Source organism: Epinephelus fuscoguttatus, linkage group LG23, assembly GCF_011397635.1.
Source record: "Epinephelus fuscoguttatus linkage group LG23, E.fuscoguttatus.final_Chr_v1".
Classification (NCBI taxonomy): domain Eukaryota; kingdom Metazoa; phylum Chordata; class Actinopteri; order Perciformes; family Serranidae; genus Epinephelus; species Epinephelus fuscoguttatus.
In genome coordinates this window covers 30,651,227-30,671,166 of record NC_064774.1, presented here as the reverse complement: position 1 = coordinate 30,671,166, position 19,940 = coordinate 30,651,227, and the positions used below count along the sequence as shown (strand labels likewise).

The window sequence follows — 19,940 nt, the reverse complement described above, 5'->3', positions numbered from 1 at the left end:
CACAATAGAGCATAACAGATAAAAGCGACATGATGACTTTTAATGGGCATCATCTTATTTGATTGTTCTGCATTGTTTATTTATTGTTCATTTTTTCATGACCGGCTTCTTATATCAATTTTTTGCCATCACAGAAAAAAAATATTGATACATAATTTATACATGTTTTCAACCTGTCAGGGACCTTTTTCCATTTCTTTCTGGCCATAAAAGTAAAAGCAAATTGTGTAAAGGCAGAGCTTCTCTAAGGATTCCACACTCTCAATGAGCAGTTGACCTTGAGGCTCTGATCGTTTGCTCTGAGCAAAGTCGTAAAATGTATTTCAGTGGTGGAGGTGTATTCAAAAATACCCAGTGAATATCTGAATAAAAATCTCAATTCTCAAAGTTCAACATGTTATATTTAGTACAAATTTAATTGCAGTGATTTTAATGTTATCTCAATTGTATGATACCAGCCTGACATGCAACAGTTGAAATGGAACAAATAAATCATAGCATTCAGATATACCTGGAATTCCTACAGTACGTTTTTTTTTAAATGTCTAAAGATGGTAATGTTATTCTTCAGTGTATGACTCATCTTCTTGATGTGCTTTTTGAACACAAAGTGGGTGACATAATTATGAGAAATACTTATAAAAGTCTTTTGTTTGTGCTTATCAGTGGAATACATTGTTACTTTTTCCTCAGTATTCAGTTAAAGAAAATGTTTAAACCAATTTTTCCATTGTTTTAAAACAACTTAATAGCCACTTGCTCAGCATCTCTTCAATCAGTTATGATTGTGAGCATGAGAATTGCTACATATTTCTACACACTGATTGGACATCAATAATGTACAATCCGAATAACAAAATTACAATGGCCTTTGTATGGAGCCTTGTGGTACTCCCACAGTACATGCTATGGGAAAAAGAAAAATGTATTTGCTTTTCAATTCACTACTGTTATGCAATTATTGGAGGTTATCTCATCAAGATAAGCAGTAGGTAGGGCTAATTTTCAGGACAGAGATGATGTAATTAAAAGAGCACCAGTTAAACCTCAAACAAAATAAATTAATGTCTTTATAATCACCAAGAGCACAATGGACAATGGAAACAGAGAGTTTTGAAGAACTAATATTACAGCTGTGTGCCCTTGGAAGAGTTGTGGTAACCGCTCTGTGTGCAGACATAAGCGTATTAAAGCCATGTAGAGACGATGTAGAGAGCTTGCAGTGGCCTATGGATTGACAGTATGTCATGATGGTATGTCCCATTTAACTTTTGCTGATACACTAACATTTCCACCTCCTCCAAGTGTCAAAACTACTTTGCCATAATTTGAGCTTTTTTTTTTTTTTTTTTTAATTTTTTGCATTTTCACTCAGGTTTTTTTGTGTGCTAATTGAAAATGCAAATAAAAATGTGGATGAAAATGTACCTGATGACAATATGTTGTTTGTCTGTGGTCTGATATATATGATTTGACCCAATTTACTGTGTTGTTTGAAAGACTACAGTTGGACAGCTTAGTGAGAAGTATTGAATGGCAGGGTTTCTACGGTCATGGAAAACGTAATGAAATTAGTAAAAAAAAAAAAGAAAGTGAAGATTTTGGAAAGTCATGTAATTTAGTTGTGTGGAAGGCAGTACATTTTAACAATATTTTTTCCAAAGACAACCTTCCACATAATGTAAAATAACAGCAAATTTATTATCCGTAGCTGCTGACAAAACATAGTTCTAATATGCGTCAAATGTTATTTACCATCAGATATGTTTCTTCATTTTCTGCCCACATTTCGTCTCTCCCTCCATGTATGCCAGCTAGCTGGATGTTTGAAAAGAATTTTTATCTGATATGTGTGAATAATGCCAGGCAAGTGTGGCAAGAAAAAATAATGTTGTAACAGTGTGATTTAACACGTAGAGTCATGAATCCCACAGTCTGCATACCCATGGTCCATTAATACTTCGAACTTTGCCACATTTTTTAGATGGAGCAATTAATATGGGCAGCCTTGGGCGTTCAACTGTTACTCAGAGCACCAGAGCACAGTTGGCTGGTTTTGTTTTAACTGCTCTCTGGTAGTTCAAAGGTATGGAGTAGCCTTTATTTCAAACAAATTAACCAACAGGTTGACCAAACTGTCAGCTGTCACTTCACTTCTCTGGGAGCCCCACTGCTCCATGTCTGCTGACTGATTATAATACTGAGGTTTGGAGTAAAGGGTACTTCACTGTTTGGTTCATGCTATATTTTGAGAATGATCATGGAAAATGTATTATGGGTCCTTGAACAGCTATGAAAAAGTTTTTTAAATTTTGTCTATAAAAATGTGTGAGAATCCTGTAATAGTGTATCAAACGCATTTATTAGCTCAAGAAACACTGCTCCCCCTGTCCCTCCTTTATCTTACTTGGCCTCGGAAAGGAAATAGCGACATGCAGTTTCAGTCGAGTGGTTCACTCTAAATCCAAATTGCACAGGATGGAGTAAATGCTCTTTTTTTCAGATGTTCCATCAACTGCAGCAATTACTTTTTACTTTTTCCAGCCCCTTGTGAAACAGAGGGGAGTAAACTGATAGCCCTGTAGCTGCTAGCCTCCTGTCTGTCACCTGTTTTAAATACTGGAATTACAATAGCAGTTTTCAGAACACAGTGAAATATATTTTCTTCCACTGACCTATTATTGATGTGAGAAATGGGAATTGTTAAATTGTCTTTGTGTTTTTTAAGGGAAACAGCATCAAGTCCCCACTTTCTCTTGCTTTTGAATTTGGATGGATGGATAAAATAATTCTATTTACCTTAGACTCATCTGTTTGCATACAGTTAATGCAGTTGTATCATAATTAAAAACCACAGGAAACTTGAATTCTTTTGAATATCCAGTTCCATCACTGATTCAAGACAACAGTTAATATTTGTGACCACAAAGCTGTCATGTAGAATAATCCCATTTATATTAAATTGTGCAGCTCCACACTTCGTTCTTTACCAGTGAATTTGTCAGTAGCTCCCCAGAGCCTTGTAGTGTTTCCTTCTGCCTGTTTAATGATGAAAGGAATTTGCTTTGGCCTTCCTGAGCTGCATTGTAGCTTTGTTTCTAAGACCCATCAACTGATCTGTAGCTAATCCTGATTTTATCAGGGCTGCATCTCTTGTCTTTATGAAATGCCACAGGATGGCTTTCAGCTAAGATAAAAACAAAACAACTCCACCTTCCAACAGCTCCAAAGCTGTCTTATTAACATGTTGTGTGTTGCATATTTAACGCATAAAAGAAATTGTGACTTTGTTGTTTTATAAGAGGTCCTCTTTGGAGCTCCACTGTTAAAGTGACCAAACACAGCATCTGAAAAATCCTGTTCTCATTGTAGGGTTGCCACATTTTAGCTCTGTTGAAACTCCACAGTGAGCACAACCCATCTGATTCGACTTGTAGTGAATGAAATTGATATTGATCTTTTCATCTGTCTTTAACAGCAAACAGGTATATTTCCCAAAATGTCTGGCTGTTCTTAGAAACTTATTTGCCACAGGTCTTTTAGCATTTCTTATAGCAGCTGAAGGAGGGTTCACACTGTGTGTACGGTGTCCGCTGTGATCTTCAGGATCACATCCGCAATAGATGAGCAGGTGGCTGACACCAGCATTATCTGTCTGTCTGTGGCCAAGGGCTTTGTGAGTCAGCACGCTAACATTTGTCATCTGTGGAGGAGAACATTGCTAATATTGTTAGTTGCAGTAAGTATAAGTAAACAGAGACCAAAGGGGCTGATGGGATATGTTGTTTTTTCAGGAGCCAGACCGGCCCATGATGCCTGCTTCGAAGATGTCAATGCAGCAGGGAACGCTTTTGGGAACTGTGGGAAAGATGGACATGGCAACTACATGAAGTGTGAGAAGAGGTAAGAGATGCTGGTGATAATGAAACATAACAACGAATTACAAACATATTCTATACAGTGCTTTGAATAGTTATGCTTTTTTAATATAGTAGATTCCAGGATTATATAGCAGATGCATAGATTATTGTGACAGAGATTCTTGACAGCAGAATCGTTTTGGATTTCTGTCATAACTGAATATCTTTAAATTTGAATTTCATGAAGAAAAAAAATTAAAATTTAACTATAGACAATGGGACACTGACTCTCTCTGCTAAAACATTATACAGATAGTACAATAGTGGATATAAAGCGTCCACACACCCCTGATAAAATGCCAGGTTTTTGTGATGTAAAAAAAATGAGACCAAGATAAATCATTTTAAAACAACAATTTTAGGGGAAAAACTGTAAAAAATAAAAACTTAAAATAACCTAGTTGCATAAAAGTGCACCCCCTTGAACTAATACATTCAAACTCATGTTAAATAGTAGTCAGGACACACCTGCCATCAATTTGAGTAACTCTCATTTACCCCAAATAAAGTTCAGCTGTTCTCACAGGATTTTCCTCATATTTACTGAGTTGCATCTTACATTAGAAGCTGTGATCTGCAAAGAGCTAACAAAGCATCAAAGGGTTCTCGTTGCTGAAAGGTATCAGTCAGGAGAAGGGTACAAATAAATTTCCACAGCATTAGATATACGAAGGAACACGACAGTCATCAACAAGTGGAGAAAATACGGAACAACAGTGACATTACCAAGAACTGGACGTCCCTCCAAAATTGATGAAAAGACAAGACGAAAACAGGTCAGGGAGATTGCCAAGAGGCCAACAGCGACACTGGAGGAGCTGCAGGAATTTCTGGCGAGTGCTGGTTGTGTACTACATGTCACAATGATCTCCCATATTCTTCGTATGTCTGGACTATGGGGTAGGGTTGCAAGACGGAAGCCTTTTCTTACAAAGAAAAACATCCAACTACATTTAGCAAAAAAACAAAAACAAAAAAAAACCCATCAAATTTCCAAAAAGCATGTGGGAAAATGTGTTATGGTCTGATGAAACCAAGGTCGAACTTTTGGGCCATAGCTCCAAAAGGTATGTCAAAACTGCGGATCACCAAAGAACACCATACCCATGGTGAAGCATGGTGGTGGCAGCGTCATGCTTTGGGGTCGTTTTTCTTGAGCTAGAACTGGGGCTTTAGTCAAGGTGGAGGGAACTATGAACAGTTTTAAATACCAGTCAGTTTTGGCCCAAAGCCTTCAGGTGTCTGCTAAAAAGCTGAAGATGGATAAGAATTTTACCTTTAAGTGCAACAATGACCCAAAACATACATCCAAATGAACAAAAGAATGGCTTCACCAGAAGAAAATAAAGTTTTGGAGTGGCCCAGCCAGAGCCCAGACCTAAATCTGGGGGTGGCCTCAAGAGGGAAGTGCACAGGAGATGTCTTTACAATCTGACAGAGTTGGAGCGCTTTAACCAGGAAGAGTGGGCAAATACTGTGAAGTTAAGATGTGGCATGCTCCTACCCAAAAAGACTGAATGCTGAAATACAATCAAAAGGTGCTTCAACCAAGTATTAGTTTACGGGTGTGCACATTTATGCAACCAGTTGATTATACGTTTTTATTTTTTTATGTTTTTCCCCCTGAAAGATTTGTTAGTTCTTCAACTGAACTGAACAGACCATAAGTCATATTGAAAGGGAAAAATGTTTTTTTTAGTAGCCCTCAGATTTACTGTCTGGTTCAGTCTTGTCACTTTCATTAACCAGCAGACAGCTGATATCAGTGCTGAGCAGCAGACAGACACAGTTGGTAACCATTCTGCAAAAGTAGCACACAGCATGGAGGTTGCCAACAAGAAGGTTGGACTAAAAAAATGTCAAAAAATAAAGTAGGGGTTGAAAAATTGGAGGCACATGTTTCCAAATGTAAAAAAAAACGGGCATATTTGTTAGGCGTCAGCATCGTTAAGTAGCCAGCAGCAGGAATTCTATTTTTGAAGAGCAGACTGAAGCAGTAAGATGAACGCTAAATTGTTTAATTAAAGTGTTTATCACATTTTGTGTCATGTTTTGAGGAAAATAACACTCCAGAAATTGCTATTGTTACTTCTCTAATTATCTTTCATAGAAAATAGAAGAGCACAAATCTTACATCCTTTGTAAGAAAGTAAAATGAATAAAGGATGTTAAGTGAAGTGAATGTGTAGTAACCCCGCCCCCCACCCCCACCCCCCCAACCAAAACTGTACACCGATTAGATAAAACATGAAAACCGCTGCTTGTTGTTCTGCTGGGAAACCTTGGGTTCTGTCATTCATGTGTGCCACCAGACACGCTCCAGCCACCCAAACACTGCTGCAGACCAATTGCTCCCCGTCATGGCAGTGACATTCCCAGATGGCAGTGGCCCCCCCAAGCAGGACAGCACACCATGCTACACCGCAAAAAATGTCCAGTATCCAAAGGAACGTGACAGAGAGGGGAGCGCAGCCATAAGAGAATGCCGTTGCCATACCGGGGTGCAGCGTGTCAGTTGGCATCCACTTGAATGCCAAGAACCACGGTTTCCTAGAGGAAGATTGCATTGTAAAGTGATTATCAATGTTAATCACTTCATCTGTCAGTGGTTTTAATGGTGTGGCTGATCGGTGTACACTGTACATATGTAATCAACCCTCACTGACCTGAGCAGCTGTTAGCCCTAACAACCTGCCATATTCTGTCAAACTGCGTTTCCAGCTTGTTCTGCTGCCCCCAGGTGGCCAGAAAACATTACCTGTGGCTTTAATGAAATTATAACAAACGTCCTCACAGTTCACTTCTGCAGTCATGTAGTCATCATGTGAGCATTTGGTTCGTTACAAATCTTTTATCATCCATGCTAACACTCTCACAGAGTCAGGCCCTCTGTACACTGTCAACACAGCCTCTGAGTTTCCATGGCATAGTGCCAGAGCTAATTAATGGAGCCAAATTAGCAACTTAGCTATGGAAATGAGACTGTGGATTAAAGTAGTTGACGGCTTCCTCGTATGATACACCACTGCCCAAATCCATTATGGAGTCCCACAGGAGTCATTAGAGTGTTTTCTGGCCACAGTGCGTCAGAGAGCTGATTAGGAGATATGTAAATGCACTATCTGGCTGTTATTAAGACATGTGAATAATCTGCACACAGCCACTATCTGCCCATCAGTCTGTAATCCTCTTCATTTGTTTTCCTTGTGATGGAGGATGTGTGTGTGAGAGTACAAGCATTGGTGCGGCATGTATTTATCTGTTACCTGAATCTCTGTATTAATCAGGAAGATGTGGCTGGCTGCTGATGCCAGTTCATATGAATATTTGAAGGAGTTTTATGAACAAATCAGTACTGATTCCAATGAAAAATCTCAATTTTTTATGCAAATTGTGCCCACTGGGTCCAAAAATACAAGTCAGAACATCAGTCACATCTGCAACAAATTTGAAACACCACAGTTTCGAGTTAAAGCATCAAACCAGTCTGGGGAAATTTGTCAGTGAATGATAATTGCAGAGTTTATTATAAAAATAACACAAAAAAACAAAGTAATTAACATAAATTAGTTCATTTTTTTGGAACTGTGAACTAAAAATTCAAATTGTGAACTATGAAAGCGAACCAGTTCATTTTAATCTGTGTAAACTGAACTTTGAGCTAGCTTTTATGATGTGTGAATGTTCACAACAATGGCTGCAACACACACAAAGATGTTGCTAGCTACAGCTAACACCTTTACAGCAGGTATATTGGCTGTGGTGTCCAGGAAACATTTACAGACTTAGGGTAAGGGTTAGGGTTAGGAAAGGGTTAAAATTCAAGTCATGCCTTCAAGGAACAGGCTGGTAATATTAGATAATTTTCGTACTTTCGACAGATCCCACAAAAGGCCAAAACCAGCAGTGTGTTAGTGTCTCACTACTCTATGACTTCACTACCTTGTCTGTGGCTCTCAGCTCCAAGCCCATTGGTTCTTACTGAAGATATTAATCTTTAAAGAGGAACTATTATGCTCATTTCAGGTATATAATTGTATTTTGGGTTTCTGCTAAAGCAAAGAATTCACAATTCATGTTAGTAGACCCATTCATCATTGGTGTGGCCCTGCACATGGGATTTGTTGACAAGAAGAAAAATGTAGAATATCACCAGACGGATGATGAATTATGATTTGTATTGCTCTTTTCGATGAATCACATAAATGTCAACACAAATGTAATATATATATATATATATATATATATATATATATATACAGTACGGGCCAAAAGTTTGGACACACCTTCTCATTCAGTGCGTTTTCTTTATTTTCATGACTATTTACATTGTAGATTCTCACTGAAGGCATCAAAACTATGAATGAACACATGTGGAGTTATGTACTTAACAAAAAAAGGTGAAATAACTGAAAACATGTTTTATATTCTAGTTTCTTCAAAATAGCCACCCTTTGCTCTGATTACTGCTTTGCACACTCTTGGCATTCTCTCCATGAGCTTCAAGAGGTAGTCACCTGAAATGGTTTCCACTTCACAGGTGTGCCATATCAGGGTTAATTAGTGGAATTTCTTGCTTTATCAATGGGGTTGGGACCATCAGTTGTGTTGTGCAGAAGTCAGGTTAATACACAGCCGACAGCCCTATTGGACAACTGTTAAAATTCATATTATGGCAAGAACCAATCAGCTAACTAAAGAAAAACCAGTGGCCATCATTACTTTAAGAAATGAAGGTCAGTCAGTCCGGAAAATTGCAAAAACTTTAAATGTGTCCCCAAGTGGAGTCGCAAAACCATCAAGCGCTACAACGAAACTGGCACACATGAGGACCGACCAGGAAAGGAAGACCAAGAGTCACCTCTGCTTCTGAGGATAAGTTCATCCGAGTCACCAGCCTCAGAAATCGCAAGTTAACAGCAGCTCAGATCAGAGACCAGATGAATGCCACACAGAGTTCTAGCAGCAGACCCATCTCTAGAACAACTGTTAAGAGGAGACTGCGAATCAGGCCTTCATGGTCAAATAGCTGCTAGGAAACCACTGCTAAGGAGAGGCAACAAGCAGAAGAGATTTGTTTGGGCCAAGAAACACAAGGAATGGACATTAGACCAGTGGAAATCTGTGCTTTGGTCTGATGAGTCCAAATTTGAGATCTTTGGTTCCAACCGCCGTGTCTTTGTGAGACGCAGAAAAGGTGAACGGATGGATTCCACGTGCCTGGTTCCCACTGTGAAGCATGGAGGAGGAGGTGTGATGGTGTGGGGGTGTTTTGCTGGTGACACTGTTGGGGATTTATTCAAAATTGAAGGCACACTGAACCAGCATGGCTACCACAGCATCCTGCAGCGACATGCCATCCCATCCGGTTTGCGTTTAGTTGGACGATCATTTATTTTTCAACAGGACAATGACCCCAAACACACCTCCAGGCTGTGTAAGGGCTATTTGACCAAGAAGGAGAGTGATGGAGTGCTGCGGCAGATGACCTGGCCTCCACAGTCACCGGACCTGAACCCAATCGAGATGGTTTGGGGTGAGCTGGACCGCAGAGTGAAGGCAAAGGGGCCAACAAGTGCTAAACACCTCTGGGAACTCCTTCAAGACTGTTGGAAAACCATTTCAGGTGACTACCTCTTGAAGCTCATGGAGAGAATGCCAAGAGTGTGCAAAGCAGTAATCAGAGCAAAGGGTGGCTATTTTGAAGAAACTAGAATATAAAACATGTTTTCAGTTATTTCACCTTTTTTTGTTAAATACATAACTCCACATGTGTTCATTCATAGTTTTGATGCCTTCAGTGAGAATCTACAATGTAAATAGTCATGAAAATAAAGAAAACGCATTGAATGAGAAGGTGTGATCAGTCTGTCCCCTCTTCTCTGTAGACACCCAGGCTCAGTGTGACTGTGTGGAGCTGATCTGTAAAGCACCTTCTAAAAATGAACATTGAGCTCTAATGACTTTCCCTTTAAAACTAAAAGCTAAATGTTTGTTTGCATGTGCTTTTATCTCTGTCCAGTGATGCCAAGTGTGGTAAGATCCAGTGCCACAGTGCTGCCAAGAAACCCAAAGGCACCAACGCCGTGTCCATCGACACCACCATCAAGACGGGCGGCATCGAGGTGAAGTGTCGTGGCACCTACGTCTACAGCACCCAGGACGGCCAGGGCGACCTGCCCGACCCTGGCCTTGTCATGACCGGCACCAAGTGTGGAGAGGGCAAGGTTAGTCCACACTGGGCTGGGCTTTAGGGACCATAACAAGAGTCAGTCAATTAAGGCATTTAATCATTTAATATAATTATTAGAATATGTCATTGCATATTTGACTAGTCCACCAGTTTACATGAACAGTAAATGAGTTGGCTTGGTTACACAGGAAGGACCCAGCATGGAATGAGCATAAGGTTAACAAGGTTTTTGATCAGTATCAACACTTAACTCCACAATGACTGTATCTGACCACCTGCTGAGAACATGAGCACCTGCCTGGTATTTTGAACTGGCCTGCAGTTGAGGAGTGTGCAGGGGGAATGCATCTGGCAGCACAACACATCTGAGTCACAAAGGATTTAAAGCTGTGTTCTCAAGCCAAAGAAACAAATGCCAGTGCAGTGTTTCTGCTCTACTCTCTGAGCACTATAGTACCTCTTCACCACATGTTTCCTTTTGGATCTTTTCTCAAGTTCATGGGCTTAATCCTTTCTACAGGCTACCATAGCTGAGAGGTGAGGAGACAATCAGAAAGAGGTTCATGTTAAAGAGATTGGATAAAATGTGTTTACATGCCCCAGTGCGTGTAAGGTTCTGACATGTGTAGCTGCATATTGTGCACTGTAGCTTGGGTTCCAGGTTCCACGATGAACAAATCTATAATTGAATCTTTTGTCTCTTCCAGCTCTGCTTTATTATCAAAGCAAAAAATGCAGGCTTCTCAGATTTTGCTGGTGAAAATGACATCAGCAGCAGCAGCACATTATATCTGATGGAGATAATTAATGCAACAGTAAAGTTTGGGACAAACCTTAAAACTAGATGAAACTTTTTTAATGAAATAATTTTTATTTAAAACATTTATATATAGTACAGCAGCATTTTTTTTTCAGGAAGTGGTGGAAACCAAAATCAGAGCTAAAAGCAGATTATATATTAGATGCAGTATTCCTCAGTTGGACATAAACACGACTCCAAATGAAAACTAACTACGCTCTGTGTCTGATGGTTGTGTAAATGTGTAAACTGATTGCTAGCATATTTGCTATAACTACACTTTAGGGCCTGTAAACACTTTGTTCTGCTGTTATCATGTTTAAAAAAATCTATTAAGGGGCTGTATCCACATGGTGTTTTTTCTGAGCGTCAGCATAAGTCATTATGTGACATTCAGAGCATTGATATAGCAGCATGCCACTATTGGCTATGTAAAGATATAGTGGAGTCTTTAGCAGAGAATGAAGTCACACTCCCTCTGTGTGTGTTGTAATCTGAGCTTCTCTGTGGTTTGTTGATCCATGAAGATTTACTTCTAATATATAACACAGAACGGTATGAGGACCAATAAAACTATGAAACATTACTATTGCAATTTCTCCTGGGATGGGCCACTTATTGAGTTAGATTTACTGGACTGTAACCAGGAGCTTTTCAAACTCTTCAAGTTTAGGCAACAAAAATGTGTATTTCTTACTAGTGTTTTACTTGAGATTACGATTACTTTGATAAGGACTGTAAGCATGTAATGGGCAGAAAATTTACATTTCCTATGAAAAGGAAAATGTATTTTGAAAAGACAAAATGTTTACGGATGGTGTCAACTAAGACACCATCCGTAAACATCCAAAACAGACAAAAGAGGCCATCTCGCACTTCATATTTTGATGTTCAGGTCCACTGACAAAGTGGTGGTATTTGACAAGTTGGAGTAAAAAGAAGTTGGGTTATCGCCGATATCGGAACGGTGTCGTTGCAGTACCGTACCCTCCAGTATCCCCCTGGTTAACACCGTTGGCACCTGTTGCCATTGTTTTGTACTGTTTATGGAGTTAGAACAATTAGCTGCCAGCTGCTGGCTCACCTCCATGCTGAGAACCGTGAGCAGACAATTCATACCCTTTGAATTTCGCATAGAGCCCCTTTAGGTTAACTCACACTAAGTTACTGAGTGTTTCCCACAGAATTAGAATCTATGTGTGGCGGTAGCTGACAACAGGAGCTCACGAGTCACAGCTTGTGTGCTATCTTGACCAGGACTCCCTGGCAGAAGAGATCCTTTATCTGAGTGGGACCTCCCTGGCTAAATAAAGGCTAAATAAATAAAAAATCAGTGTGTGTCCTCTCTCTAGATTCGGAGGTTTGTGCAAGTCCATGAACACAGCGCAGGCGTAACTTGCCTTATTTCCCTCAGTAGAGTTTTGAGTGACTGATGGATTAAAGGAGCAGCTGTTTGCGAGTGAACAATTAAGTTTCACTTTGACTGCACCTGTTGATCTGCTGCTCCGTCAGTGCCTAGAGTACAGTCTGTGCTCCAGTGTGGTGCAGTGAATAACTGAGCAATATATACATTCCAACAGTGCACCGAATGAACAATCCAGCTTCAAAAATAAACATCAAAATGTGGCATCAGATGTTTTAATCGTGGCAGGTCTCCACAAATGAAAATGTATGGGGAAACCCAGTTATATAATTATGTGGCAAGCTGCACCAAAATGAATTCAACAGAATTTGAATTTGATCATCACGTTAGATACCCCTGCCTACAGTAACATGGCATTCTGAATGCGGATGTTGGCTTAACTGAAACGACTTTTGATAAACTCAAACTTGCTGGCAAGTTCTATGGCCTTCAACTCTTCTCTGTATAGCCTCTTCAACTTGATCTTTTCACTTTCTCTTAGTGAATGAACCTGTGCAGAAAGAACATAATTTATTCAGAGTAAAGTTAGGAGTCAGTTGTCTGTGTTCTCGTTGCTGTTAGTCACTAATATTCTCCTTCGGAATAAATTATCAGGGTTTTATTTCAGCCCTCTTCATACGAGACTAAATGTCACAGGGACCCAGCAGGTCTGTTCTGTGCCAGGTGTTTGTTTAAGGCACTTTTTCTGATACTGATTTGGGTTGCAAGTTAGATGCTGAGTAGAATATAAATTTCCAACTAAAGCCACCTACACACACACAAAAATCATACAAAATAAGGGTTGAATTATGCATGTGGAATACATATGTATGAATATGCACACACACAGAGGAGTATCTGCAGTCTCCACCAGTAAATTCTATTTCTCTGTCTGTCTATATTGCTTTCCCTCTGCAGCACATTCCAGCCACTTGAATTCCATTTGGGCTATTGTGCGGGCGCAGTGAAAGGACTGAATAGTGCTGCATGAGTAATATATTATAAATAGGCAGCAGAGAATATTGTCTGCCATCCAGCATGATGAATTTTGAGTCATCATATTGAGCAGGCCTTTTTTCAACAGCAAATGCATACATAGCACAAAGCTGCTGCTTCTAATCACACGGTCACACATTCACCTACGCTAAATTGATTCCCGTGCTAACAATCGTAAAGCAACAACAGTAGGCAGAGCTGGAGATACAGTACTAATGCAAATACTAATATTAGTGCTAATTCAACTGAGTGATGGAATACTGAACAAAGAAATGATTAATTATAACCTGCAGTTTGCAAGAGACGCCTCTCACAAGACTTGAAAAGACACTTTTTACTGCTGTTTTTTCAACCCTAACTCAGATTACATGAAAAGGGATAGTTCATATTTAAGCCTAATATGTATACAGAAGTTTAAGAAAATGGGTATAATTTCCCCTCAGCTTTAAAAATAAATTTTGTCCACACAATCTTTGTTTTTCAGAATATCTGTGTCCACACAACAACGCAAAAACAACTCCAAACACTCGCAGGCATTAGCTGTCTTCAGCAGCCTCCCCTTGTCATGAAGGTTAGAAAGTGTACAGGCTAATGTCACCTTTTCAAAACAGCTACGGAAAATATCATTACAACTTATGCTCGTTTAATATAAAGACAAAGGAGCATTGATTGATGTTGGTAAAAAAAAACAAACAAAAAAAACATTTAACTTTTTTTATCCAGCAACAAATGGGTACAGTACTGCAGACCAGCGTAAACAACAGCCATTTAGCATAGCACTAACGTAGCTCTATATTTTTCTAATTTCAACAATGCTGACCAAGACCCAAAGAGGTATGACCGTTGGTAGATTTTTAGCTGATAGGTTTTGTTGTCTGTAAAATGCAGAATTGTGATTTCATGGCTCATTTTTGATTGGAAGATTAAGCTAAGATAATATAGGGCACAGATTACTAAACTGTCCACACTCATTTACACATCAAGGTTTTTTTGGTCTGCAGTCTGACACCAGAAGGGCTTCACGGCTTCTACCTATTCCCTATAAAAGTTATAATCCTCCTATAAAACCAAACGTCACTCCAGCATTGATGTCATTAAAATGAGTATTAGAGCAGCAGCAGAGACCAAATGTGTTACATGTGTGTAAAAGCAGCTCAATAAACATCATCAGAAGCCGTAAAATCTCATTTATAAAAGAAGTGATTTTGGAAGTGATTTAAAACAGGATACTGATGCTGCTTGGCCAATCTCCTCAGGCAGGAGCCAGGTTGTTCCAAAGCCCAAGGGCACTAGCAGAAGGCAGATCAAAGTGTGTATATGTGTGTGTGAGTGTGTGTGTGAGTGTGCACTGTAATCTTTAACACAGTATGTGATCATTCTGCTTGTGTTGCCACAGGTGTGCAGAGACCGCCGATGCCAAAATGCCTCTTTTACTGAGCTGGAGACTTGCATTGCACGCTGTCACGGCAAAGGGGTAGATGCACACACACACACACACACACACACACACACACTCTCACAAGCATACAGAGCCATGCAACAGACTCAACTCACTTAGCTGCCGGGCACAGCTCCCTAATCTTATTGTCACACTGTGTCCTTGGGCAAAGGTAGAGCTTTGCAGCACTGTCACCAAGTCTGTCGTAAAAAAGCAGGAAAATAGATGGCTGGAATACAACAGCAACTGAAGTGATGAACTATTCATTGGAGCAGTACAAGCAAGCCTGGGGCAGATAAGGAGGAATCATACATAGTTTATGAGTCAGTAATCAAGCTCTGGAGTGGAGTGTTTGGGGCTTTAAACACTTGTTACTTTAAGAGAAGATGGGGACGTGGATAGGGCTTATTTATCTGCAACACTGACTCTGACCTCTGAAGTCATTGTTGAACAATGGAGTTTATTGATATGGCCTCGATTCTATGAATCTGCTCAAGGAAACCCAACAAACAGAACCTGAGGCACCCAAGAGAATATGAACCAAAAAGACAAGTACAGAACATGGATGAATGAATAAAGAGATGGATGCATACCTAAAATATCAAGAAAGTGTGCAGGGCTATAGAGAAACCCATCCCCTGGAATAGTTTATAGTATATATATATATATATATATATATATATACATAAGTATAAGTTTCTAAGTTTATAACAGCTTTCTGATGTCCTACTGCCCTCTACTGACCTCTGTCACCAGTAGGAGTCACTAGTAAGGTGATGAGGACATGATCCCTCACTGGCTTCCCACTGTGTTTTTCTGGAGCTTATGACCAGTGGGATGTACCATTATATGAAATAGAACCACAGCTTAGTGCTGTGGTGGCTTCTAAATTGACTCATGATATCTCAAGAAAAGTGCAAATTGTGCACAAATGTTCACTTGAACTCAGCGATGACCTCATTTGATTTTAGTGGTCAAAGGTCAAGGTCACGGTGACCTTGCATCCGTCTCATTCTTGTGAACACAATATCTCAAGAAAAACCTTCAAGGAATTTCTTCAAATTTGGCAGAAACTTTTACTTGGACTCAATGATGAATTGTTTCGATTTGGTGGTCAAGGTCAAGGTAACTGTGACCTCACAAAACATGTTTTCGGCCATAACTTAAGAATTGTTATGTTAATTATGACAAAATTTCACACAAATGTCTAATAGGACAAAATGGTGATGTGATGACATTTTATATCCAAAAGGTCAAAGGCCAACTTATTTTCTGGCCTTTTAATAACGTCATATCTCAGGACCAGAAGGAGAGACATTTGGACAGATACTGAATTGGTGACACTAATCTTCAAACTGTGCTGATTGTATAGATCTTCTGTGCTGCCGGTGAGAAAGATGTGCATGAAGCATCCATGTTTTCACAGACATGGAAGTAACTAACTGCAACTTGACTGATGTGCAAAGGCATGCAATTGTGAGGTGGTAACTGTAGTCTGCAAATGTGAGATTAAGGAGACGGTTCTCCAAAACATGATCTCCTAGGACGTTTTTATTTACAAGAAGAAATTACTGTTTAATATTTTAAATTACCGTTAATATTTTTGGTTAAGCAGTAACCTCTAGTGACCATGGTAATTGTTCTGAAAGCAAAGGAGGAAGTTAGGCGAAGTAGTATACAGAGCGAAAAAGTCCGCTTATGGTGGGAGGGCAGGAAGTAGGGGTCAAACAAACACTGGACTTTCATCCAGGAGACCAGTGTTTGTGTCCCATGTGAAACTAAAAGTCAAGGTAGAGATATTTTAACAACAAAATGTAGTGTGTCAATGTGTCACGTGATGTATGTGACATGAGATACATTATACATGACCTTAGTAATAAACATACTTATTTTAAGCCAAACCTAACCAAGGAGTGTTAGTGAAACTGCGACCATTAATGGTCATCAAAGCTATTCTGTCATTTACAAGTAGGTGTGCTAATTTAGGAAACACTTCTGCTGCTGTATTCAGAGGTATGAGCATACAAGTTATGTGGTCGTATGAGTAGGAGGAATTGTTAGAAAAAAGTAGATGTCACATGAGTCAGTGTCAGTTGGGTCCAAATACTACGAGTTTTAAAAGTTAAAAAAAAAACCCTGCAGATGTGGATTTAGAAGAAAGTGAGCATAACAGACCTCTGTAGCTCATCGTCTCTGTTGCAGGCTAAAGGCTTCAGGCCACATTATCTGCTACTAGCAACACAGCTGACTTTCTGACCAAATTGCTGGCTGTCAGTTGCAGTAGTTGTCTAAGTTATATGCAAATTAACTTAAACAGTGGCACCTCTTTCTAAATGCTAACAACTCAGTAAGCATTGTTTGTATTTACTTATACTTACATTGTGCTCAATGTGTAAAATATGATGTTCATTTACATTGTTGATAAACACTCTGCTAAATTAAATCATGCAGCGATGCAAATTGTTTTTCTCCTATAGTAATTTGTAGTAAATATAATAAGACTGCTCTCAGGTGTTTCAAACAGAAAATAAAAAGCTGTCATAAACTGTGTGTACCTTAATAAATTCTAGGTTATACAGACTCAATTTGATACAGTAAACACACAGTATACAAAGTTACACTTGACAATAGCTGATCATATTTTGTTCGTAGAACCTAAAATGAAAAGGGAAGCCAGAGTCTGATTTATTTTGTCATTTTTCAGTATATGGTTTCACTGGGCTCAGGAAAAAACACAGCAGTGTAATGCACTATGGCAGTTGCCATTAATGCTCCAGCAGAATGGCTCTTTGATAGCTGAGGGGTTTCAGACAGAAGCTGCTGACACGCTTCTGTCTGCACTGTAATATTTGTAAAGCCACAGGAAAATGAAACCTGTGTTTCTCTCCACTTTCAGAATTTAACAACTGACAGTTTCCCCCTCGGTCCCGTCTGGTTTTACTCAGCCTCAGTTTCTCCAGTGAACACCTGAGAGCCCGTCTGAGACACAGATGGAAAGAGATGGATTTCAGATTCTTGCAGTAAAGATTTGTTACAGAGTTCAGACTTAAACAATTTTATTAGTTTGATGAGTAGTTTGAATTATATTCTACTATGTCCTGATAATTGGAAAATTTAGCCTACAGCATTATAGACCCACTAAAACCACAGAGCTAAAAAAAAAAATCATTAAGTTAGTTTAGTCTTTGGAGATGCACCAAAAAGGGTTCTTAAAGGGGGTCCCATGCCAGTGCGTCGCTAGTGGATAGAGCCAGCGCCCCATCTACAGAGGTGATGTCTCATTGCAGCGGTTGCAGTCCGGTTTGAGTCCGACTTGCAACCCTTTGCTGCATGTCATCCCCCCACTCTCTCTCCCCCCATTTCACACTGTCCTGTCCATGAATGTTAAAAAACAATTTTTGATCCAGAAAGCCCTGTATGTTAATTTTTTATGCGTGTTAGTGGAGTCACTTTAAAGTAAACGTTACTACACTTAAGCGGTTAAAATTACTTACATTATTTAGGTGTTGTTTTTATCTTTTATGGCCAAAAGCAAAAAAGAAAGGTGGTAGCTTCTTCTGTAACTGATTGTAACATGTGCATACAGTATCGTTTCATATCAATCGCAGGCCCGTAAATCATGTCAAATCGAAATCGTATCGTGGCAGACTATGTAATATCGGCAAATATCATATCGTTTTAAAAAGAATTAATATAATATTGTATCTTGATGAAACTGGTGATTTACACTCCTATTATTTAATAGTGTGACCCTCTATGTTGTGCTTCACAGCTGGAGAAGTAATAACCCGTGCAGCATTCTTGCACATTCTTTATGGGAAGTTATTGCATCGCACATCGTAGCCTGTGATTCAGTAGGTCCTGTCATCGTATAGTCTGTATACATCAAACTTGATGTTGTACCCAAGTTTATTAGATCCATGTTGCACAGTGTAGCTGCGCTTAACTTATAAGATTGCTAAAATCTCAAAGTCTTCAGGGGGCTTAAGGTGCGGGTCCTTATCTACGGAGATCACTATGTCATGTTTTTACAGTAGCCCAGAACAGACAAATCAAACACTGGCCGTAGATAGGGACATGCGGGTTTTCACATTTTGCATCAACGACCGAAGTTAGATGCCCCTTTGCAACAAGAGCACAGATTTGTAATGTGAAACTGGTTTATTCAGTATTTGTATTGGTTTAAATCGCCTGGTTCATTTATTTTGGAGAGGAAGAGACCTATCCGGACAATTTCATTCCTGGTGAACACCTCCTGAACAATATACATTAAAGGAATTCTAACCAGAAGTTTCAGCTGGTTACAATCTGTAGACTTACCACTAGATACCACTAAATCCTCTTAAATCTTTCATACTGCTCCATTTAGTTTGCTGTCCTGCTTTGCAGTGTGACCAGGCCTTAAACCCAGAACATTTTCAAAAATTTTGCCACAGGCCTGTTCCATACTGACTGTCCAACCTTAGTTGGCATGGCCTAGTTTGTGTTTTGAACTGTTGCTTAGTTTGACCCTGAGCATTTGAAGCGAACCCAGTCTCAACTGAAATTTCACACCTCAGAAGTCTTTATAGACTCAGTTCTCTGTTTATAAGGAGCAAGCTTACCAGGCATTGTTATTTGATTAGGAAATTTGAAATATTATGAGTGAGAAAAGGAATAGCAGACATATCCTGTCCTCCTATAATCCCCTTCTCCTTCTGTCTTCACTGTTGTTTTGTGCCGTTTGTCCCTTTGTTTGTTCTCTCCACTCAGTCTAACAGTAGATGGATAATGGAAGTGGCTCTGAGTCAGGATTATTCTAAATAGACAGTTTTGCCTTCCCCCCAGCTTAGGGTCTCCTCCTGTGTTATGATGTGTGTGTTGTTGTTGTTGGGTTTTTTTTTTTAATTATCATATGATTCATATTGATCCTCAGGCTTTTGGAGTGCTCTGGTTGTCCATGCATATAAACAGGAATAATGAGCAGGGGAAGGGCTGCTGTTCTGAGAGCACTACTGGTTTGCATCTTTTAAAAAACTTATACAAAAGATTTTTTATTAAAGAAGCTTAAAACATATTAGAAGTCCTGGAGACTTAGAAGGCTAAAGGATATGTTATATACCATTGATGGTGTGTTTAAATCCAGGTCATGGCGTTTCATTTCATACAGCTTTTCCCTTCTTTCTAAAAATGTGCTCACCAAGACTTGAAAT

The 19,940-nt window shown here is 39.4% G+C and overlaps 1 protein-coding gene across 1 annotated transcript in view; it reads left to right on the top strand.

Moving 5' to 3' along the window:
- Positions 1 to 19,940, top strand: part of adam19a (ADAM metallopeptidase domain 19a) — a 275,264-nt gene that overhangs the window by 234,934 nt on the left and 20,390 nt on the right. The window contains exons 15-17 of the mRNA XM_049568017.1: positions 3,795 to 3,903; positions 9,943 to 10,147; positions 14,707 to 14,784. Of these exons, the coding sequence (XP_049423974.1) occupies positions 3,795 to 3,903; positions 9,943 to 10,147; positions 14,707 to 14,784 (392 nt within the window). The remainder of the gene's footprint in view (positions 1 to 3,794; positions 3,904 to 9,942; positions 10,148 to 14,706; positions 14,785 to 19,940) is intronic.